The following is a 25,811-nucleotide window of genomic DNA, read 5'->3' on the forward strand; positions in this document are numbered from 1 at the left end:
CAATGACATATTACTTAACAATTAGTTAATAGTTTTGTTCCCCAACAAGTAAAGTCATACCATATCCTTGCAAATCATTAACTAATGATTAATTAAAGCAGACAGCTGTAAGATGAAATGCTTGGCTTCAAGCCATTGTGGTAATTAACACATGAATTTACACTATTAGTTAGTATTAGGGAATTAATACATTATGACATTTAACTAATAACAATTTATTCATTACTTAATCTATGAATCATATAGAAGGTTCATTAGTTGCTGATAAAGTAATTATTAATAAATGGTTTAGTTTTCATGAGTTATACATTAACTGATTATCTCTGCATTAGTTAAAGGTCACATATTGTACACCTTTCTGGAGGTTTATTTTAGCTGTTGATGTCCTTAAGAATATATATTTGCAGTACAAGTGCCAAAAACCATCTCAATATATTTTTACAGCTCCTCTCTTAGGAGCTCTGTCAAGAACAGGTCGATTTTGGTCTGTCTAATTAATATTCATGAGCCTCTCTTCTGATTGGCCTGTTGGTTTTTGAGTGACGCACGGCCAGGCCAACCACAGGTAACTAGGGTCATGTATGCTGTAGCCTGCTGTGGCTTGGTGATACTCAACAGGATGTTTCAGAATGGTAATTATTTATTTTATTATTTTTTTTCAAACACAAATGCAGTAAGCTACGTAACTATTGCTTTAGTAAAGCCCCTTTCAAACTGCACGTTTATTCAGTAAAATTGCCGGAAAGTTGCCAGAGTGCCTTCTGCGTGAATGCAAACACGTCCCGGGATTGATCCCGGGAACGATCCCGGATTGGGAACCTAGTAACATTGTTGGGGTCAGTCCCGGAACGAGCGCTGTGTGAACAAAAGCCAGAACCAATGCCATAAAGGCTGTGTTGTAGTGATGATGCATGTTATTGTGCGACTCTTCACAACGAAAAAATATGTGCAAACTGGAATGAAGCAGCGATCAGGGAGTTCCTCACTGCGCAGGTCGTTCGGCAGTTTAGTTTCAGTTTAGTGCAACGTACGCGTCGCATTACACGCCACATGTCTTTACGGGATCTTTACAGGTTGTATGTAAAGCATGCACAGATTCCGGAATATCACTGTGTGAGTGAACCAAATTAAACATTCCGGAACAAATCATGGGACACATTATCCATGTATTTTCCGGAATCACTGCGTGAAAGAGGCTAAAGCTGACGTGCCACTGGTTTCTTATATTAATGTTGTTCGGAAGCCTGTAAAGGAGGTGACTGAGTACTCCCCCGACGTCACATTTTTACGGAAGTCACAGCGGCTTGTGAAAAGGCACAGCTACTTTATGCAGGCTGTGTGCATTTTACTGTGGATTGACTGTTTTGAAACTTTTAGTTACATAGCCCCTAGACCTCAGTTATCATGAAAAAAGCCAGGAAATTTCAGTTTGACAATATGGGATCTTTAAGCATGAATTAATGCATATTTGTGCACCCGTATTGTAAAGTGTTACCGAATCGACTCAGTACCGCCTTAATGAGTTGTTATATTTTCGAATATTCTGCCTGTTACCAATATATCTCACTGGGTAACACATTAGCATAATTCCGGCCTGCCTGTGAAATACAAACACTCTGACCTGCCTGTGAAAGCAAGTTTATTTTGTTTTCATTGTCGAAAGATGATGTGAAGAACCAGTGGTTGAAATTCATTTTTTCCATGATACCACAGCAGTGCAATTCAAACCTTTTGTTGTGTGCTCATCATTTTACTGAGGGTCGCTTCTGTAATCTTGTCTTTTATCTTCTTTGGCTTCTAATCTTCTTTATTTGGACCCATAAGCGCATCGAAACCAGAACCTATAAGTATGATTCATACATTGTTTACATTTTCAATTGAGTGCTCAAAATATCTGTGCTAATATGTGATGTACTAGTGCAGCTTTAGATTTCCAGGTAAACCATAATATTACTGAAATAGTTCAGATAATTTGCTGTGAACCCACTATTTCCTAAGAATGTGTTGATTAATGTAGTCTGTCGTTGTTCTAATTACTTTTAATAATAAAGAATGTAACTTAGACATATTTTGGTTTACAAAATCCACTCGGCTAACCTATCCACTATTGTTGTTTTGTTATGTGTTTACAGTTTAGTTGCTAAACTTTAGCTGTGAGCATGATTCACTTGCATAAGTGTTAAACAAAACATTTTTACATCATTATTTTAAGAACGGACTGGAGCACTATATTATTGTTTTTTGTAAAGGTGTAAAGTTTTTACAACAAAACCCACCCAGTTGCTACTCAAAACTAGCTCAGTAGCATTTTGAGGGGGGTCCCTCTTTAAAAATCACGTTCCAGGGGCTAAATGCGACATTATTAGGGTCACTTCAACCCAACATCGACATCAAAAACAACTGAGACTTGGCAACACAGATGGTAGTGCTCCAAAACTTGCTCAAGTACTCCTCCCTGTGCCAGTCACAACAGGCTTGGCCAACTGACCAATCAGAGAAGAGTAGGCTTATGGAGGGGAGGGGTTTACAGACATTATGCTCAGAACTGCTTGTACAAACCGTTTCAAAATCATTGACAAATGACTCTGTGTTCTGAGAAAATTTCATGTTTTCTGGCCGTACATTGAAACCTGTTGTAGGGGACTCCAACACAATATTAGGACACTTAAAAAAAAACAAATAAAAAAAAAAAAACACATGACCTGTTCTTTAAAAAAATAAAATAATAATCATAATAATAATAATAAAAAATACATATAGATAAAACTCAATTCTGACTTTTTTTTCCTCAGAATTGTGTGATATAAACTTGATTGCAAGAAATCAGAATTGCGAGTTTTATGACTTTTTCTCAGAATTGTGAGATAAACTTGCAGTTGCATGTTATAATCAGAATTGCAAGATATAAACTTTTGATTCTAAGAAAAGTGTCACAATTGTGAGATATAAATTCGCAATTCTGAGGGAGAAAAAGTCAGAATTTTGAGTTTATATCTCGCAGTTCTAACTTCATTTCTCACAATTGCGAATTTATGTCTCCCAATTCTGACTTAATAATTCGCAATTGCGAGTTTATATCACGTATTTCAGACTTCAGTTCTGACTGTTCTGATTTTTTTTATATAGTTTATATCACACAATTCTGAGAAAAAAGTCAGAATTGCAAGTTTGTATCAGGCAATTCTCAGTAAACAAAAAAAAGTTTGCAATTGCAAGAAAAAGGTCTGAATTGTGAGATAAATGACCTTTTACCTATTTTTTTCTTCCATAAATTTTAGTAGTAGTAAATAAATACTCATTTTAATTTATTTAAAGTTCTAATTTTAAAATTAATTCTAGAATGTATTATAGTCTATTTAATGGCTTTTCAGCAATATCTAAACATGAAAAATATGGAAAGTATTTCTGATTAAATAATGTTAATAGTGTTTATTTATTTAAGATAAAAAATTAATTAATTTCAAAATGTATTCTAGTCTATTTAATGGCTCAAATTGTAGTCCATTAATGATTACTAGTTGATACATGATGAAAAATGTAGTTAGTGATGTAATCTATTAATTAACTCATTTATTACATACAATTAAATAAGATTATTTTGTACTGTATTGGTGAAAATACATAAAGAAAGAAAATGTATATATGTATATGAGTGTGTGTATGTATGTATGTATATATATATAATATATATATATATATATATATATATATATATATATATATATATATATATATATATATATATATATATATATATATATACTAACTGGGGTTTGTGTAATTAGTTTACATCAAATTACATGTAATCAGTTACCAACCAGCACTGATAAGTTGCTCTGAAGCAAATGTGACAACTTGCCCCGACCTGTCTTCCTGAAAACACAGTCTAACCTTTCAATTCAGATTCGCATTCATCATACAGTTGCTACTGATAGAAAAAACATGCATTTGTGTGATTGGACTTTTGGCTCAAAACCTGCTAGTTACTGAGATAAAGACTCTGTGGCAACTAGCCCCGGTGTGCCCTATACAGTGGAACAGAAAAGGGCTCATGATCTTTTCTGAGCCTGAAGTGCCACAGAGACCCACTAAAAGACTTTTAAGAGTGTATCTCCAAAATCATGTGATCTTTGCAGGGTTTCGGTGTAAAGATAGTATGACGCAAGTGAGCGTTAGATCCGGAAGAAAATGACTTAATGCCACACGTTTGATCAGGAAGGCTTTCAGAAGTCACAGAGTCTCAGGCTCGTCTAAACCCCAAAAAACACAAGCTACCACCCGCGGATCAGCTTATGATAATCTCAGCTAGTGCTGAATTATGAATGCTGCAGAAATATGAATTTATGTGTAGAGTTTTAGGCCATATCTGACTGGCTTTTGAGTCAGAAACACAGTGGTATGCAGCAAAGCAGGGAAATGTCCACCTGCTGGACCAGAAAACAGGTTAAACCTCCCCCGAGCTGAATGCACACCTAGATGTATTGAGCTACAAACCAATTCTCTTTGTTAACTTGTACTGGCAGCGCCAATTAATATTTATTCATTGCATACTTCATGTGTACTGCATAGCAGAGGGAATTAAGGAGCAGATGGAAAATGTCTCAGTGAATCTTAAGTTTTTCCCTGTAATAATGTCAAAGCTGTTTTGATATGTGACAGGAGCATGAAAAAATGCCTTTATATGGATGGAATATTAAAACATGGAATTCACTGTCTCATAGCGTTTTTATGCATGTAATAGCTGTATTTATTTATTTATTGTTAGTTTTAAAATCCATGTTTATTTCATTATTTATTTTATTTTATTTTATTATATTTTATTTTATTTTTTTATGTAGTGGGCTTTAGCTTATACCTACCAGCAGCTAACAATATCAGTTGATATTTATTTATTTATTTATTTATTTATTTATTTATTTATTGTTAGTTTTAAAAATCCATTTTTTATTTCATTATAGTAGTAGTATTTTATTTTTTATTTAATTTTTATTTAAAATTTTAGTTTAGTTTGGTTTAGTTTGTTTTATTATGTAGTGGACTTTAACTTATACCTACCAGCAGTTAACAATACAAGTTAATATTTATTTATTTATTTATTTATTTATTGTTAGTTTTACAAAAATCCATGTTTTTTTTAATCATTATCAATAGTATTTTATTTTTATTCATTCATTCATTATGTTCATTCATTCATTTATTTTATTTTATTTTATTTTATTTTATTTTATTTTATTTTATTTTATTTTATTTGTAGTAGACTTTAATTTATACCTACCAGCAGTTAACAATATCAGTTATTTATTTGTTGCATACTTCATACATGCTTCATCTTATTTTAGTTTATTTTAAACATGAATATTTGTTATTTTTAGTAGTAATATTTATTTTTGAATGTATTAGTTTTATTTTGTTTTAAATATAAATATTATTATTATTATTATTATTATTATTATTATTCATTTTATTCATTTTATTCATTTTATTATTGATCTGTTGTAGTGGACTCTTTAAGAGAATTTTTTTAAGTAAGAATATTTAATTAATTATTATTATTATTGTTGTTGTTGTTGTTGTTGTTGTTATTTTGTCATTTATTTACATATTAAATGGTTGTGTTGCAGCTGACTCTTTGTGAACTTGTACCAGCATTTAACAATACAAGTCAGTGTTTATTCATTGCATACTTCATATGTACTGCATAGCAGAGGGAATTAAGGAGCAGGTGGAAAAACTTTCTCCCTTAATATCATCAAAGCAGTTTTGGTGCTGGAAAAGATGTTACAGGAGCATGAAAACAATGCATTCATATGGACAGAATAATAAAACATGCGATGCATTGTCTCATATGCATTTCTTTATGCATGTAATTGATGTTTGTTTCATGCATGTTGCGGCATCCAAGCACGCCTCCATATAAAATGCATGACGCTCTTGTCTCGCTGCTGTATTTATGTATTATGCATGCCTAGCCGTCACAGGGATGTGTGTTGATGTTCATGCCCACCTTGTTAGATAACGTTGCTTTGAATTAATCTGATGGCCGCTGATTTTTTCTGATGTCTCTACCCGCATTGTGTTTGGCCCGTCTCTTAGAAGAGAGTCTGTCATCATGACATTTTTCCTTAATTGTTTTGCATTGTTAAACAGAATCATTCTGCGCAGCTGAAGGCTGCATTGTGGCCCGACTGTCAGGTGTGTTTACCCGAGATAAAGGCTCGGATCAAAGGCAGATGCGCAGCCGCTGACAGTGTGCTGCTCGGGGAGTTTGCTCAGTACTTTCTGTGTAAGTTTGAATAAATAATGGGGGCAGATTGGATGTAGCCACTCATCAGATCGCGCGGCATTAGTCATTGAGTCGCGGAGCTCTGGCAGCTCTCAGAGGCGCGGGGGTTTGGACGTATCACGCCGTTTAACAGGTTGAGTCTTCGCAGAAGTGTGAGACAGCTGCATTGACACGCAGTTAATGCTGCGTCTGCTTCTCTGAGCTTCAGCTTTTACTGTCCAACACTTCAGTGAGATCTCCATAATGCACTGTATCTCAAGAAAACAGCATGTGTTATGTGACTTTATGTACTTTATTTTCATGATCTTTTAAAAAACCTTTTGATCTTTTGCTTTTACTAATATTTAATTTTTGTATTGTTATTAAGCTTTTGTTTTTATATTTTTATATTTTATTTTATTGTATATTTTTAATATTGTTTCATTTGTTTATGTTGTTACACATATTTTCCATTTTCAAATGATTTAGAAATATTCTAATTATTATTATTCTAATTATTATTATTACTTCTACTATTAATAATAATATTTAAATGTTACTTTATTTTATTGTTTGTTTTACGTATTAATATTTATTTAATTTTATATTTTTGTTTTTATTGTAGATTTTGTTTTTATATTTATTCCATTTTCATTTTAAATTATTATTACTACTACTACTAATACTATTAATAATAATATTTGAATATTATTTTATTTTGTTTTTATTAATATTTAACTTTTGTGTTGATGTTACTTGTTTTAGCATTTGTTTTTATATTTTTATATTTTATTTTTGTTATATATTGTAATGTTTTCATTTTTATTATATTATATATTTTTCCATTTCCATTTTAAATTTTAAACTAATATTTTTATTTTTTTTTATTTCTACTACTACTACTACTAATAATAATAATAATAATATTTAAATGTTACTTTATATTATTGTTTGTTTTAAATATTAATATTTATTACATATATATATATATATATATATATATATATATATATATATATATATATATATATATATAATTTTTTTTATTATTATTATATTTTTATATTTTTCCACTTTCATTTTAAATGATTTTAAAATGTTTATTATTATTATTACTACTACTACTACTAATAATAATAGTAATAATAATACATTATTACATAATTACATTATTATAAATGTTACTTTATTTTGTTGTTTATTTTAAATATTAATATTGATTTAATTATTTTATCTTTTTCTCTTTTATTATATTTAATAACTAGTTTATAATTAATAATTCATAATTATAGTCTCATTGAAGCTGGATATTGATTTTTTTTTTTTTTTTTTTTTTTTTTTTTTTTAATCTTACTCAGGAATTGATTAAAAATTATTTATTTATTTATTTTTATTTTTTATAGAAATGTGTTGTAGTGGAAGAAAAACTGGCGTCAAGTCTTGCAGTGTACATACGACCTCCTTCAGTACTGTTTAAAAAATGTCCCATGTTGCACTGTATGTGCATGACAGGAATGTTGAAAATGTAAAAATCTTGTTTTATTTGCATTTAGAGTGCTGCTGATTGCATGAAGTGGCTTGTCAGAATCAATATGAAAGATGGAGATGCAGTCATTGAGGGAAGTCTCTGAAGAGCTCGTCACTCGTTCTGTTTTGCCAATTATTGGGCACAGAAACCTGTCTGAAAGCATGCTATTGGCTGAAACCATTTCCGGACCGTCCAATCAATGCAAAACCATGAGCTGTATAAGGAAACGTTGCTAATGATTGTGCAGAGCAATGAATGAATATTGGCTCGCAGGCAGGGAAAAAGAGGCCAATGCAAAAACAGATGCGCACACTCATGCACAATCTGCTCGTTTTATGAATGCACATTCACAACCTCTGTCTCACATTTATAATGACAACACGAACATGTCAGCATGAAACACAGCTTGCAACTCATATTAATTCTATAATCTGATGCATTTCTCACCAAAACCGGATACTTCATTATACTTTATGATTTTTTTTTTCCAGTCAGGAATTGATTGAACTGTGAAGAACTGTATCAGTATGGTTATTATTATTTTTGTAATTTTCGTTGGATTTTTTAAATATACTTTTGGTTTGTATTATTATTTGTATTATTTATTTATTTATTTATTTTTTGTGTATATATTTTCTTTATTGTTATTTAGCATTATTAGGGTTGAAAAAGGGGTGGAAAATTTCTGGAAACTTTCCAAAAAAAAATCCCAGGAAGATTCCAAAAAAAATTCTGGAAAGTTTCCAAAATATACTGAAAATGTTCCACTTTTTTTGCAACCCTATGTAGCATGTATTTGTTTTTAAATGTTTTATTTGTTTGTCATTCATTATTAATATATTTTTATCTTTATTTAGCATTTATTTTGTTTTATTTGTTATTGTTATTTTTATTACTATTATTATGTATTGTTTTATATATATATATATATATATATATATATATATATATATATATATATATATATATATACACACACACACATTATTTTTAGATTTTAAATTATTTAAAATAATAATTTATGCTATTTTATTTGTATTTGTTTGCTACTTTTATTTGTTGTAAATATATAATATTTATGTATGTATTTAGTTTTTTATTTTTATTTATTTATTTGTATTTGATTTGTCTTTATATAGCTTTTTTTGTTTTAAATATGAATATTATATATATTCTTTTTATTCTTTTTATATTTTTATATTTTTCAATTTGAAATGATCATTGTTGTTGTTGTTATTTAAATGTTATTTTATTTTATTTTAATTGTTTTAAATATATTATATATTTATTTTTATTTGATTTGTCTTTAACCATTTATTTTTGTTTTATTTGTTATAAATATTCAGCTTTTGTTTTATTTAAATGTTCTTTTTTGTTTTATTTGTTTTAAATAGTTAATTATATAATATAACATTTTTAATGTAATATTACATTTTTATTTTATTAATCTTTTTAGTGTTTATTTTTTTGTTATTTTTTTTTAAACATTAATATTTTATGTATTATTAATAATAGTACTAGTAGTATCCAAAAGAATCCAAAAGAATTTGCTCTGTTCAATTACTCACATAACCCCATGTTAGGAGTCAGTTTTGACTTCCTGTTAACGTCAGTGTTCATGAATTGATGCTTTCTGTGTTGTTTGCACTGGAGTTCAACTCTTCTCTGACTGTGTGAGATGGTTTAATAGGCCCTCAGCAGCTGTTGTGAGAGAAATGAGGTGATTGTTGGGTTGTTATTGCGTTTCTGCATCGTCAGATAAGTCTGAATATGTAAAAGTGATATTAAACGGCACGAGGAGGTTTTATCACAGAGCGGGCCGCGCGTAAGATGAATTATCGTCATTAGCGCTGCTCTCCTGGTGTCATTTACATTTGTAGGTGTTTCTGGAACCAGCAAGCAAATTGTAAAAGCTGAGCGGAGATGAGCATGGCCTTCATATCTGTCAGGACGTTACGGCTTCCTATCAATCAAAAACGCCTCGCTGGTGTGCTGCGCTCATTTCCTTCTCCATAATAAACTCGATGAGTTTTTCAGGAACAATCGATTCATTTGAGAAGAATGTTTCAGTACAGTTTGTGGACATTTAATTGGTAAGGTGTTTATGTCAAACCCCCGTTCAAATGTTTGTAGCCTGTAAAATTAAAAAAAAAAAATGTTTCTTCTGCTCAGCAGAGCTGCATTTATTTGATTTAAAAATACAGCAAAAATAGTGAAATATTCTTGCAATTTAAAATAGCTGTTTTCAAGTTGAATCTATAATCAAATGTAATTTATTTCTGTGATCAAATCTGAATTTTTTAAGCATCATTACTCCAGGCTTCAGTGTCACATGATTCTTCAGAAATCATTCTAATTTGCTGCTTAAGAAACATTTCTTATAAATGTGACACATATTGTCACATTTGAGCTGTTAAGTAAAGGCCATTTCAGTGAAATAGCAGGTTTGTTAGCTGTCTATTACTAGCTCTCCTCATGCTTTTGTTTTTGAGCGTGACTGAACCGAGAGCCTCCGTACTGCGACAGGATCTTTTCCACAATCAGCGGCCGCAGGATGGGCGGCAGGGGCCTTTGTATTGATCAGTGGCTGAAACTGTCTCCAATTCTGTTTTCCTCACTGAAAACAAGGGAAAGAAAAGAGCCAGAAGGAAGCATTTTAGGAAAAAATGACAAAATCACAACTGCCAAACTGTCACAGGGCCCAGAGCTTTTACCGTACAGCTCTGTGATATGAAAATGAGACTCTGTTCCTCTAAAATGTGACTTCAGAACAGTGTATTAGAGAGAAAATGGTTGCAGCCATCACGTTCAGCCGTCTGCTCAGAGTTCCTGCGTTTTATATATCAGACTAACACACTAAATACAGCTTTATTTTTGTTTTATTGGTTTTGAATATTTATACACTATCATTTTTGTGTTGTTTTTTTATTAGTATAATTTTTTATTTTAAATAATTTTTTTTTACTATCGTTTTTTTTTTATTATTATTATTTATGCATTATTTTTATTTTACTTTTTTCATTTTTATTATTTTTATATTAATATAATTTTATTTTTACTTTTATGTTGAAAATGTTTATTAAATGCTTTTGTTTAAAATGTTAATGTTTTTTATTTTAATAATCTTAATGTTTTTTTTTTTTATTTGATTATATATAGAGAGAAATTTTTATAGAAAGATTTTAAATGATTTTTAAATGATGACTATTATTATAGTTGCTGAAACTGTCTCCAATCCTGTTTTCCTCATTCATTTATTTTTTGTTTTATGTTTTAATGTTAATGTATTATATGTATTAGTTTAGTATTAGTATTTTTATTGATCTATTGTTTTTCATTTTTAATGTAACTTATTTGTTTTAAATTTTTTATATTATTATTATTATTATTGTCATCATTTGAATTCATTTTTAAATGTTATTTTTATTTTAAACATTCATATATTTTATGTATTTTTTCTTAATTTGTTGTTTTTTTTATTATTTATTCAAATTATTTTTTTATATTTTTTTATATTTGTATATTTTTTATTATTGTTAATTTATTATGTATTATTATTATTATTATTATTTTTGTATTGATCTGTTGTTTTGCATTTTTAATAATTTTTATTTTAAAATATTTATTATTATTATTATCATTATTATCATCATTTTAATTTATTTTTAAATGTTGTTTTTGTTTTAAATGTTCAAAAATAATTTATATATTTTTGTCTTAATTTGTTTTTATTTTTTAATTAGTTTTTTTAATATGTGTATATTTAATTTTTTTATAATGTATTATTTATTTTAATCATTGTTAATTTTTAATAAAATTGTAACTAATTTTTTTTTTATTTTATATCTTTATAAATTTACTTATCATTTGAATTTTTTACGTTATTTTTGTTTAAAATGTTCAAAAATATTTTATGTATTTTTTCCTAATTTGTTGTTTTTACTATTATTTATTTAAATTACTTTTTATATTTGTGTATTTTTCTTTTTTCATTATTGTTAACTAGTTGATTTTTTAGTGCTATTTTGTTTTTAATATTAATATTTCATGTATTATTCTTTTTATTTTCTTAATTTGTTGTTTTTTATTGCTGTTTATTTAATGTTTTTGTTGTTGTTGTTTTATATTTGTATATTTTCCTTTAGTAGTAGTAGTGGTGGTAGTAGTAGTGTTATTATTATAGCATCTGAAATGGTCTCCAATCCTGTTTTCCTCGCTGAATACACAGAAATAAAAGCGCCAGAAGGATGTGTTTTAGAAAAAATTACAAAATCACAACTGCCAAAACCATCAAAGGGCCCGGAGCTTACCACACAGCTCTCTGATATGAAAATGAGACGCTGTTCCTCTAAAATATGACTTCAGAACGATGTATTAGGGAGAAAATGATTGCAGCAATCAAATTCGGTCGTGTGCTCAGTTCCTGTGTTTTATACGTTGAACTAACAGTATATAGACCTCCAGAAGCTGATTATACAAACCAGGACAAGGACAATTATGTTCCGACGTATATTATTCAATGCACACTCTGGGAATAACTATTACCATAAAAGTAATAGGAAGCGTTATTGTATTCCTCTGGGGATGCAAACAAGAGCTGTTTGCAATAAAACTAAAGGAGTAATGTCCAGAATATGTCACACAACACACTGCTTTCTCTTTAAACAAGTAAAGAAATATGGCTTTAACACGCTCTCACACACATGTAAATAAAAGTACTGCATAAAGCAGCTTGGTTTGATATAAATCAGGTTACCTGACTGTGTGTTTCATATGGAGAAAATTGGGTCAGCTTTGTGGAAAGGGTTTTCCTGTAGGTAAAAGCTTTTTAAACACTCTTCAATTTCTTATGAAGTTGAATAATAAACGTAAAGCTGGATGGGCTTTAAAAACATCCTCAAGTGCCCCAATTTCAGCGCAAATGTGAGGAGCTGCATTTGCAGGGTTTCTGGGAATCTCAGCAGATTTGAACGTCCTGATATTTATAAACCTGACATCAAAATTGACTGTTTACCTTCTTAATACATCAAAATGAGTATATGTCTTCATAATCCTTCATTATCTCTGAATTGACTTTCTTTGTCAGCGTATTGTTTTAAGATTAAATTATGCTGAATACAAATAAGAATAATTGTATTTACCTTTTGAAACAGTTTACACTTGCATCTGTATTTCCTTATTTATTATCCTTGCTTATTTTTTAACCTTATTACGTTACTATTTATTTTACTATTTTTTTTTTTTTTTACTACTACTTTTGCTATTTATTTTACAATTAGTTGTCTGTAATTTATCCCTCTTTTTTCCTTTGTCCCTGTTGTTGGTTGTTGTTTTGTTTTGTTTTGTTTTGTTTTGTTTTTTGTTTTGTTTGTTTTTTTTGGGCATTCTAATTGTAAAAAAAAATAAAAATAAAAAATACAATTAGTTGTCTGTAGTTCATCCCCCCCCCCCTTTCCTTTGTCCCTGTTTTTTTTTTTTTTTTTTTTTTTTTTTTTTTTTTTTTTGGTATTTTTAGTGATTTTTGATTGTTTTAAAATTAATTCTCAAAAGGTGTCTATGTATTTAGTTAGTTCATTCATTGATTCTTACTTTTTTTTTTTTTCCTCTTTATTTGTTTTTCCCTGTTTTGTTTTGTTTTGTTTTTATCAGATGTGCTTTATTGTATAATCCATTCTATATAACTAAAATTACTGTCAGTGCACATGGAATGTAAAAGCTATTGTGCTTACAAGTACAATTGTACTCAACTGTATGCAGTGTTGTGGCTAAAAATAAAATATAACAATGTTTTTAGAGTGCTTTCATGTCAGAGACATTTGGGAACACACTGTACATTCTGTTTGAAAAGATTTTGTAATGTTTTTCTAGGAAGTCACTTCTGCTCACCAAGACTGCATTTATGTGATCAAAAATAAAATACTAAACTAGATATAAAAACAAAGTTAAGTTGGCTTGAGAAAGCCTGATCAGATCGTGTTTTTAAACGTTTTTAAACATTTTTAAATGTTTTTAAAAGTGTTAAGTTTTATGTTTTTCAGTCTGATCTAGATTGAAGTTTAAAGTAGTTTTAAAGCTTAAAGCTTGACTGTTTTGAAGGCAATACAGTCTGTCAGATAGACAGATGGATGAATGGATGGATAGATAGCATGTTTTTAGCATAACTGACATGTTGCTAGCATGTTTCGAACATGATTAGCAAGTTGCTAGCATGTTGCTAACATGTATCTAGCATGATTAGCATGTTATTAATGTGTTTCCAGCATGATTAGCATGTTGCGAGCATGTTTGTAGCATGATTAGCATGTTACAATCATGTTTTTAGCATTAACATGTTACTAGAGTGCTGCTAGCATGATTAGAATGTTGTTAACATGTTAGCATCATTCCAGCATGTTGCCAACATGTTTCTAGCATGATTAACGTTGCTAGCATGTTTTAACATGATTAACATGTTTCTAGCATGTTTCTAACATGATTAACATGTTACTAGAGTGTTGCTAGCATGATTAGAATATTGTTAGCATGTTAGCATCATTCCAGCATGTTGCCAACATGTTTCTAGCATGATTAAGATATTGCTAGCATGTTTTTGACGTGATTAACATGTTTCTACCATGTTTCTAACATGATTAACATGTTACTATGGTGTTTTGCTAGCATGATTATAATGTTGCTAGCATGTTTCTAGGATGATTAACATGTTTCTAGCATGTTTCTAACATGATTAACGTGTTTCTAGTGTGTTGCTAGCATGATTAGCAAGTTACTGGTATGATTAGCATGTTGCTAGGATGTTTTTAACATGATTAGGATGTCACTAGCATGTTAGCATGTTTTAACATGATTAGCATGTTTCTAGTTAGTTACTAGCAAGTTGCTAGCATGTTTTTATCATGATTAGCAAGTTACCAGCATGATTCTAGTTGCTAGGCTTGGATTAATAGATAGATAGATAGATAGATAGATAGATAGATGAGTTTCAATGGGTTTAAATGGATTAGAAATATAGTACATATAGAAGGGAAGTTTGACTGAGTCTCAAGGGATTTTGGGAATGATGTCAGTTGGAGTTTAATTAGTCTTGGCTCATTTGAACATTCCGTCCATGTAAGTCTATGGGATTTTTCCCAGTTTTAATCGTCATTTTTAGAAAAGATATCAGTTAGAAAAGATATAGCACACTTGGTCAGATCAGTCTGAAGATCTGGGCTGAGTTTGGAGTTTGTAGAGTTAAAGCTCTAGTAGTCAACGTTAGTCAACATTTTTAGTCTGAGAAGTATAAGAAGTAGTAGCTTAAATAGCATTTCAGTAGGTTGAATTTTCAGCATCATTACTCCAGTGTTCAGTGTCACATGATCCTTCAGAAATCATTCGTGCTGATTTGCTGCTCAAGAAACAATTCTGATTATAATCAATGTTGAAAACAGTTGTGCTGCCCAATATTTTTTGGAAACTGTGATACGTTTTATTTTTCAGGATTCACAGATGAATAGAAAGTTCAAAAGAACAGCATTTCTCTGAAATAGAAATCTCGTGTAACGTTATAAATGTCTTTTCTGTCACTTTTGATCTATTTAATTCTTCCTTGCTGAATAACAGTATTCGTTTCTGTCTTCCTGACCCTTGCAGTATCTCTGTGCGTCGGTATCGTACTGACGTGTGTTTCTGTGTGTCTGCAGAGAGCTGCGATTCTCCGCTGGTTTCCGCTCTGCCTCAGTCGGCCTTCACGAGTTCATCAGAGCTGTCCAACAGTCACGGGCCGGGCTTCGCCAAACTCAACCGCAGAGACGGTAATTCAACACCTTCAGTCATTATTCACTGCTCTGCTTCATCATTTGCTCCTTCATGTGACATTTTATGATCAAACTAGATTTTGTTCAGCTCCTCCATCAAAGTGAGAGACAGTTGTTGATGGCTGCCTGGGTGAATTTTGAAAAATGTTCACATTTATATTCACATATTTGTGAACTCATGACTGTTGTGTAGCCTATCATACTGATGCTTTATATTCATATTTATGTTATCTGTAAATTCAGCCGTGTTTACAATGCATCAGACTGATAATCACATTTGAGGAAGAACTATTTATTTTGCCAAGGTCAGTGGCATCTAAAGATACTGAGTTTTGTTTTGAAGCATTTAGTAGCTTTGACGTAGATATTCATGAGCAGAACTGTATATTTAGCTATTTTATTTAGTTATATCTGTGAAATAATTGCTTTGAGATGGACAGATATTCTTGTCACACAGTCACAAACAGTTGGCACTCATTACTGAAGTGTTTTGTCTTCAGCCGGTCTCAAGTTAACATTTCTGTGCTTTATTTTTATGTTTTGTTTTGTTTTTAGCTGGCCTGTCAATTTCATGTTTACCTGCTTCTAGTCATCATGTATAACAAAACTGACTGTGATTGATCGCTTTACAGATCAGTTAGGCACCTTTTTCCTGTCTGAGTGGGCGATTCTTCACCAGAATAAACTGGAAAGTCAATTTTTTTTTTTTCTGTTTATTACTAAGAAGCTGCTTTTTAATAATATCTGTTATTTAAAGCACTAAAGAAATAAAGGTATGTAAAGCAGAGGTTATTAAAGTTAACTGAAACTAAAACTAAAATTAAAATGAACTAAAACTTCTAAAAGAAAAACTTAATGTTACCTGAAATAAAATATAAAACACTCTTTATTTCAGCATGTTGCCAACGTTTCTCATTTTAAATTTAGTTTAACTTAATGTATTAAAATAACTAAAACGAAGACAAAAATGAATAAAAACTATATTGTTCATCAAGGCTTCATTTATTTGATCAAAAATATATGTATTTTTATTTTGTGACATTATTGCAATTTAAAATAAGTTTTCTATTTTAATATACTTTAAAATATAAAAATAACTAAAAATTCAAATAAAATAATAAATAAGCATATTAGAATGATTTCTAAAAGAGACATCGAAGACTGTAGTAGTGGCTGATAAAAATCCAGCTTTGCATCACAGAAGTAAATTATATTTTAAAATCTATTAAAATAGGAAAAGCAACGTTAGAAATTGCAATATTATTTTTTACAATATTATAGTTTTTTCTGTATTTTTGATCCTATAAATACAGCCTTGATGAGCATAAGAGACTTAAAAAACATTAAATTACTTACTGATCCCAAACTTTTGAATGGCAGCGTATATATAAACAAAATCTATTTATGAAATCAATATATATATATATATATAAATATATAAATAGGAAAGCAATATTAGAAATTGCAATAATATTTCACAGTTTTTTCTGTATTTTTGATCTAATAAATACGGCCTTGATGAGCATAAGAGACTCCATTAAAAAATAAAATAAAATAAATATCTTACTGATCCCACACTTTTGAACACTTGGCAGTGTAAATATATATAAAAAAATCTATTAAATGACAAAAACACAACAAAAGTGCTAAACGTATAATAAAAAATTATAAAATTTAAAATAATAAACATAAGAACATAATAAAAATATGAATAAAAACTGTAATACCATAATATGTTATTTTAATGATATTAAAATTACTAAAAGTAAAGCACACTTTTTAAACCAGTGTCATTTTAGATCCGTATATAGTATTTTAGAGTTTTTGGGGTTTTTTTTGGTTAATTAGATTGTATTTTTATATTTCATGTTTTCACATTAATTCTAGTTAAAATTCTAGTAATTCTTGTAGGTTAGTTTTAGTTTAATTTATTTTGATACTTCATGTTAAAGTAAATAAAATGTTGCATTGGTGCATAGATAGATAGATAGATAGATAGATAGATTCAAATGATTTCAAGTAATGAAAATGTTTATTCATGGTTTTAGTTAACTTCAGTAACCCTGCTTTATAAGCTGCAAAAAGACCGTAAAATAAATATGTTGATAATTCATTGAAAATGCAACTTGCAGGTCATTCTGGCCAAGATCTGCCCATTTAGTCTTGCAAAGCCTTGTGGGTCACGGCACGTTTGATGACCGTGAGCATCTGGTGTCATTTGTGGCAGCTCATCAGCTTCAGTGAGATTCAGCAGTTTATCGCATTAGTTGTGCTTGTGTTGTGACATTCGGTGTGTCCGTGAGCGCGTCCCTCTTTAGGCTGACAGGTGACCGCATTACAGATGAGCTCAAAGAATGGTTTCAAGAGCTAACAGAATCGTTTCAGCCGATTACTGCCGCTGCTGCGCAGTGTTTAAGTGCAAACATGTTTCCTCTAGGAGTGACAACATTAATGACTGGAGTAGGAGGAAGTGTAATTGTTGTTCCTCATGGAAAATAGCCTTCAAAGGTGCGATGCACACACACATATGCATGCTCTTGTGAACAAACAAACAAGCACACACACACAGTGTAGGAGGCTCTGAGAGCAGTGCTTCAAAGACTGCAGCACCCGGTCTGATGTTTCTGCTTAAAGGCCGCGGAGAAAAAAAGACGAGGCATCCGCTCACCTGCCCGCTGGAGACCAACATCAAACTCGGAGTAAAAAACAACACAACACGCTGGACTCTGGGAGGGAGACAGGCTTCTGGTTTGTAATGTCTTATATGTTAAAGGGATAGTTCACCAAAAATGAACTTTCACTGTGAATTTACTCACCTTTAGGCCATCCAAAAAGAACTCTTTTTCCTCAGTAAAACAGTAAAGTTGATTTTAAGCTGAAACCATGGTTCTTGAACCGTGGTCACTTGTCTAGTGCAAAAATGTAGCTTTGTTTCATAATTAGAGTGTGTACTTTTTTTCGTTACTTACCTCAAAAGAAAGGAAGTGAAAAGTGACAACATGCCTCGTAGTTGGGGTACATTGTAACATGTGAGGGGCACGTTATAACATGACCATATGACAGCTTAAAATGTTATCTGATTGAAAGAAAAAATATACACAACAAAGTAAAATATTTTGTCAATAAAATAAAATGATTAACTTTTTCAAATAAAATAATGGCGTTTTTTAAGAATTAAAAATCATCACATTTTTTCACAATGAACACATTGCAGCCATGCGTGGGACGGCCCTGATCGCAAAACACAGCTATACAATATAGTTGAAAACAATGTGCGCAAATAGATGAAACACATTCAGAAAAACACTCCTACAGCTCTCATAGAACACGACACACATAAAGAGGCCAAAATCTTTCTGGAAATAATAATTTCTCAACATTAAACATTGATTGTCAGTCTTTATTCACCTGTTTCTCGTGGTTTCTTTTTAAAAATCCAACAAATTAAATAGTGAAAATGACATCACTAATGTCATAGAATAGCATAGTTTAATTGCAGGGCAGATTGTAACGCAGTGTTACAACTTTCCCCATCCGCTCGACTGGAATTTAAAACTGGTTAATGTCTTCTGCTGGTTTGTCAAGCATTAATAAGCTATCTAAACTAATCTAAATCGATTAAAAAACATTGTTTCAAAAATAAATTAATTTCTTCAACTCTTAAAACTTGGTGGAAAATAAAAAAAAATAATGAATTCTTCAATGGACCCATGTGTATATTCTCCAAATTGGCATAATCCAGATTTTTACTTTAACAAGAAATCTCTTTTTTTCAGTAAATGGAGTCATTGTGGCATAACCCATCTTCATCATTTATTTTGTGATAAGTTTATTTCTTTGAAAGATTTAAGAGCTAATTATGCTATTTCTAAAGGAGAATTTATTCAATATTTACATATAAAGGAAGTAATTAGAAGTAAAGTAAATATTAAGGATAATACGCTTCAACCCTCTGCATTTGTTACTCAGATTAGAACACTTACACCATCAAAAGGAATGTTATCTAAATTATTTAAATTATTATTAAGTATAGATAATTTGATGTATTTACCTATTGAAAAATGGGAATCGGATTTATCTCTCTCCCATGATTTTAATATATGAACACAGATTTGTAAAAATAATTTTTCTTTGATTGTTAACTCTAATTTGCAACTTATTCATTACAAGACTCTGCATAAAGTACATATCACACAACAAAGAAAGTATAAAATGGGTTTTACTAATTCACCCATATGTGTTCAGTGTAATCTTGGGAGTCTATACACTTACCTCCATTCCTTATGTTATTGTAATCCTGTTCAGAATTTTTGGTTTGGGGTTTTAGAGAAAATGTTACTCGACATAGAAATACCATCTTCTCCATCCTTTTGTTTGTTGGAAATAGGTTTGGGGATAGATGTTGCACCACATTATGAAAAATGTATTTATATTGCTTTGATTTTAGCAAAAAAAAACTGTTCTTCAACATTGGAAAGCCAAACAATCATTAAATATTAACCACTGGCTGAATTTATTACTTGAGTACATGGTAATGGAACGGACATCGGCTATAGCTAGGATGAAAATTAGTTCTTATTTGGAATTGTGGTCACCTTTTGTTAATTATTTTGGATTGGAGGAATGATTTTCCTCCATGTATCCTCATTATTTATTTATTTATTTATTTGACCTTCTTTTCTCCTTTTTGTATGTGTGAAGATGATACTGTTGTGTTTTTTTGTGTGTGTGTGTTTTTTTTTTATTTTAGAAAAATTGTTTGGAGGTAGAATTTAATATCACCCATATGTGTTCAGTGTAATCTTGGAGTGGAGTCTAGACACTTACCTCCATTCCTTGTAATTTTTGAATTATTAATAATGTGGATAGCGAAACTGGCATTTATGTGTTTGTAAGTTATTGTGTTTTTTCTTTCTTGGAGTGTGCAGTGTTTACATGTGTTTGAATAAATTAAACAAAAAAATAAAATAAAATAAAATAAATAAACTAAAATGAACTAAATCTAAACTGATAAGTAACAGATTGGAGATTAAAATAATAGCAGATTTGTCTCATTTTAAATAAATACTAAAAACTGAGATTAAAATTTACTTCAGCCAGAAATCTACTTTTACTATGGTAAAATAAATATTCAGCGATATCTTCAAAAGGCTTTTGAATTTTGGCGCACTTTTTTCTCTGTGTAGTGTTGCTATGGCAACTAGTAAACACTGTAAATTTGGTTACGCTAGAGTTTGTGGAAATATTTAAACCAGGCGTGTTACTAACCCCGCGTTAGTTAGTTTGTGCCCCGTGCACCCCTATATTACTTTTTGCTGTAACGCAGTAATATAACGCATTACTAATACAATTTGGGTAATATTATTATTTCTCGTTACATTACTCGATGAGTCAGTAACGCAAGTTACAACAACATATTTAAACGCAAAATTAATTGGTGAATTTACCAACACCACAAAACAGCACCAGAGAAAAAAATCCACGTGTAAAATAGTTTGTCTGTTTTCTGTTGCTGGAATTTGATGGTTAAGATGACTGCCGAGACGGATTCTACATGTGTGAGATGGACACACTCCCGTTTTATTCATTTCATCAGAGAGAAGAATAAGAAGGTGTACTCTATGTGCGACACCAACAAGACTCTCAACAAGATGAAGTAGCACGAATAACTCCTGGAAACACTTGGACTGGTGCCACTAACACTAAACTAACGGAGAGAGAGAGAGAGAGAGAGAGAGCTGCGGGGGCGGAGAAGAGTAAAAATGTGACAGACGAGCGTAGACAAGCAACAAAAATTAAGTTAAAGTAAAAAGAACAAAATCTGTTTTCATCAAATCATACTCTATATATAAATTGAATGAATACACAAAATATATTTAACTTAAATAGTCTAATTAAAAGATTAACAAAATGAAAGGAAAAGACTGAGTGGCATATGCTGCTGAGTTTGGTTCATGTTTGTGTGGCGCGGCGCTCTACGAAAGTTCGCGGAAAGAAAAACGAGATGACAGAAATAAAAATAAATACACTGCAGTTTCGAATGATCTGTATGACCAGAAATGACTGAGTATTTTTTGTTGTTTGTTTCCGCTGTTCGATCGCGCCGGCGCCTCAAGCACGCACATAATGTTACAGCATTGCAAACGTTGCAGCCTGTTCATTATCAGAATAAAAGACAGTCAACCAAACACATACACTGATTAATTAAAATAGTGCGTATTGCGTAGTACAGTCCTGAGGTCAGGCCAAACACATATTTGCTCATGTGAGGATGTTTTAGGCACGTTGAGTACAAAGCTTGGTTTACTAATAAATAATAGTTTAGCATTCAAATACATTGCGAATATTTACACATTTATTTGGATTCATGCCGAATGAGAGAGGTAGGCTGCGTGAGAACAACGCGTTTGCTTTCAGTTTAGCTTTAAATTAGCCTAATTCATTTTGGCTTGTTTAGCAGTTTATATATTTCATTCTTGTTTTGTTCCGAAAACCATTCAAAATAGTCTGTAGGCTCGGTATTGTGTTTATTGTTGTATTGAGCATTTGTGCTCCTAACTTAAAAATTTTTGGAGCACAGTCAAAATTTCAGGAGCACCTTCTAATCAATAATCTGATCAAAAATTAGCCTTCCCATTATGAGATGATGTTTGACACCGTAAAGTGATTTACAGGGTAATGTTGTTACCTTTGTAATGGCATTTTTCTAATTTTATTAAAAGTATGTCATCTTTTATGGTAAAATTTTTTAAAATTGTATTTTATAAGCTTTCAAAAAATTCTAATTAAAACAGCAGAATAAGAATAAGTAAAATAAGAATAAATTAACTCAATTCCTCAAATGAAATCAGTATTAACAAAATGTATTTGTACTACAGAGGTGGCACAGAAGAACACGAAAGTGGCTTGTGGGTGTATTTTCATATTTTTAATGAGGCTCAGAAGTGGCATGAGTGAATCAAATTCATAAATTCATGTTGAGATTGTTTCTAATATAGAAATATTAAATTATTTAAATAACTGAAAAGATACTTTAGAAATAAAACTAAAACTGCCAGTAGGTGGCAGCAAGTCACTGATTTAATTACGGAATCATTTATTCATCTGATTCATTCGAACAGCTGATTTATTTAGAAATAAATCAAGTGAGTATCTTTATGAATGGGTAATCGATTCACTGACTCAGTAGATTCGTTTAAAAACGCACATTCATTCATAAACTAAACGCCGCTGTGTTTGAATCGAGATGGGCTGAGATGAGTCAGTTTTGACTTGTTTCAAACTATTTTTGGTGACAAAATAGAGCAAAATCAGGCAACAGTGTTATAGTCAGACAAAGTCGCTTCTTGGTTTTTTTTAACTGTTGTATTAAATCAATATCTCATTTACAAACTCCCTTAAAAATCATTAAAAGCTGTCACTCATCTTAGTTCATCGTGATCTCACAAAGTTTCATTATAAATAACAAAGCTCCATACACTGTACAGTGAATCTCTTATTTATACCCTGTCTACACTTTGTTTATGAAAGGATTCGTGAGATATGTCTGTGATACATTACTCAAAGTTGCAAAAACACATAGAAACCTTTGAAGATCCCCTCAGCGCAAACACAAATATGCTGATCGGGTCAGTCGTACTTGTGCTCCTAAATATCTTTTCATAGCTGCACGCAGTTGTTTTTTAGTTGCAAATGCAACTGAAATGCTCGCACTATAGAGCTCTGAGGTCTTATAAAGCAAAACGATTGGAAACTGAGCATTATTTACAACATTATTACCTGTAACAGTTCGTTTTAGTGAGCTGATTCAAATAACCGGTTCACCTGTCAATTTTATGTAATCATGCAATACAAAACATATACTCAGTTATATTATTAAAACACCCAATAATGACGTGAAACGTGGATGTTTTACATGTTAAAAGCATATAAGGTGAATAAACTAGTCTGCATTAACTTAAATGCATATTTCTTTAAAATATGCACCCACTTTCAGTATGTGCTTTGAGATTTGAGATTGTTAAAATAAAAATTTTCTAACAGAAAATATAAAAATAACAAGTATCTCAATGACATTACCAATTTTAAAATAACCCTATCTGTATATTATTGCATTATATATTATTAAACATTTAGTTTTGACCAATTGTAACTGCATTTATGTGCAACATTATAACGTGTAAACTCATCTTTTATTCATGCTAACAAGTTACCAGGTACTTCAGTTGAATTGCTTTTTAAGTTTATATTATATAACTGTATATTCTGCTCATATCTGTGAAATCACTCCATTTGTTTCTGATATGAAACCTGATATGAAGTGAAGTCAACCATAACTGTGTTTCTTATTCACAGATGGTAAAAGGATCATTTAGGAATAAAAAAAACGATACGAGGAATCTGTCCCTGAATTACTAAATTCACTATGACTCCCATCCCTGGTTCCCCAGACATCCCATCAGCCGTCACCCCCGTCGACTTCATTGTCTAGACACTAGATGTTTGTCTTCTTCTGTAAGTACTTCAGGCTAAATTAAATGCCAAGATATTTGTGGCTCTATCAGGGCCATGTGAGATTTCAGAAAATCAATAGAAATTTTAAAGCAGCGCCATATAGGACTCGGACTAAAGGTCAAACCGGGTGGCACGTAAAAGTTGGAAGCATGTGGAAAATAACAAATAGTTTGAGATTCCTCCGGGCTGATGTCTGGATCGGGTCAACACACACTCGCAGCGACGACGAGAAGAGTCTAAATCTCAAAACGCACCGAGAAAGTGGCGTTTATTTAAAGGGCACCTATTATGCCCATTTTTACAAGATGTAATATTAATCTTATGGCTCTCCTGAATGTGCCTGTGAAGTTTCAGATCCAAATACAATACAGATCAGATCGTTTATTATAAGGTGTTGAAAAGTGTCATTTTTGGTGCTGTTTCAGGGCTGTGTTCCCTTACATGAAAATGAGCTGCAACTTCCCACCCCGCTCCAGAAGGGGGCAGAGCCTGGACTTCTCTGTTTTGCGTATGGCAATAAACAGAGAGAAGAAGCAATATGAGCGAGTGTGAGAGGACTGGTATTTATTTCATTTCATTTTATTTTGAACAAAACATAATTTAAAACTAAAAATATATAAACACTAGCAATATATAAACACTAGATGTGTTGCCGCACCAACAACAAAAAAAAAAAAAAACGCCCCAAAGACAAAGAAAATTAGTGGAATGATGCTAAAGCTTATGTTTCCCCACCCCCTATACAATCCAAAACGTTTCAGTCTGTCTTTTAATATATTATACCGATATCTTTATAAAAGAACAATTCCACAAAAAACTTAAACACCAACCAAATAGTTATTTTCCAGTTACCCATCCTCATACAATCCACATTTTAACCCCCGCAACCCTCACAATCTCTCTCTCTCTCTCTCTCTCTCTCTCTCTCTCTCTCTCTCTCTATATATATATATATCCACATATCCACATACACTTTAGCAAAATGTTTTTATACAGTGTTTTAAACTGTTTAATGTTTATACAATGCTTTAACACATGCTCCAAACCATTTCACAGCCGCACACCACAGACTGGAAGTAACATATTTCTTGCTTTGAACATAACTTGTGCAGTTTCAAATTTAACCAATTAACTTCAATATATTTGACTTTAAAAATAATAAATGTGTCTGTTCCAGATATCCCACATTATTAATAATTCTGATTGCTCTCTTTTGTAATATACATTTTGGTTGTAAATTGCTTTTGTAGGTATTTCCCCAGATCTCTACACAATAACTCAAATATGGTATTACACAGAATATGCATTGATTTATTGTCCAAAATATATCTTGCTTTATTCAGAATAGCTATAGTCTTAGCCAGTTTTGCTTTAATGTACTTTATTTGAGTTTTCCAACATGTCTTATAATCAAAAGTTACACCAAGAAACTTATTTTCATATACTCTTTCTATATTTATATTAACAATTTTCAAATCTTCTATGATGGTTTATTTTATATTTTCCAAATAACATAATCTTTGTTTTACTTATATTTAATGACAATTTATTTACATCAAACCAGTGTTTTAATTTATTAATTTGTTATTACCTTCAAAAGCTGTTGTAAATTATCCCCGGATCCAAAAATATTTGTGTCATCTGCAAATAAAATACATTTTAGTATATATGAAACTCTACACATATAATTAATATACATTATAAACAGTTTTGG

General features: G+C 30.9%; 1 protein-coding gene across 2 annotated transcripts in view; it reads left to right on the plus strand.

The window, feature by feature from the left end:
* Window positions 1–25,811, plus strand: part of cntnap3 (contactin associated protein family member 3) — a 164,770-nt gene that overhangs the window by 17,810 nt on the left and 121,149 nt on the right. For both annotated transcript variants that reach the window (XM_051121497.1, XM_051121498.1), the window contains exon 2: window positions 15,470–15,580. In XM_051121497.1, the coding sequence (XP_050977454.1) occupies window positions 15,470–15,580 (111 nt within the window). The remainder of the gene's footprint in view (window positions 1–15,469; window positions 15,581–25,811) is intronic.

The sequence above is a fragment of the Labeo rohita genome, chromosome 10 (assembly GCF_022985175.1).
Source record: "Labeo rohita strain BAU-BD-2019 chromosome 10, IGBB_LRoh.1.0, whole genome shotgun sequence".
NCBI classification, from domain to species: Eukaryota; Metazoa; Chordata; class Actinopteri; order Cypriniformes; family Cyprinidae; genus Labeo; species Labeo rohita.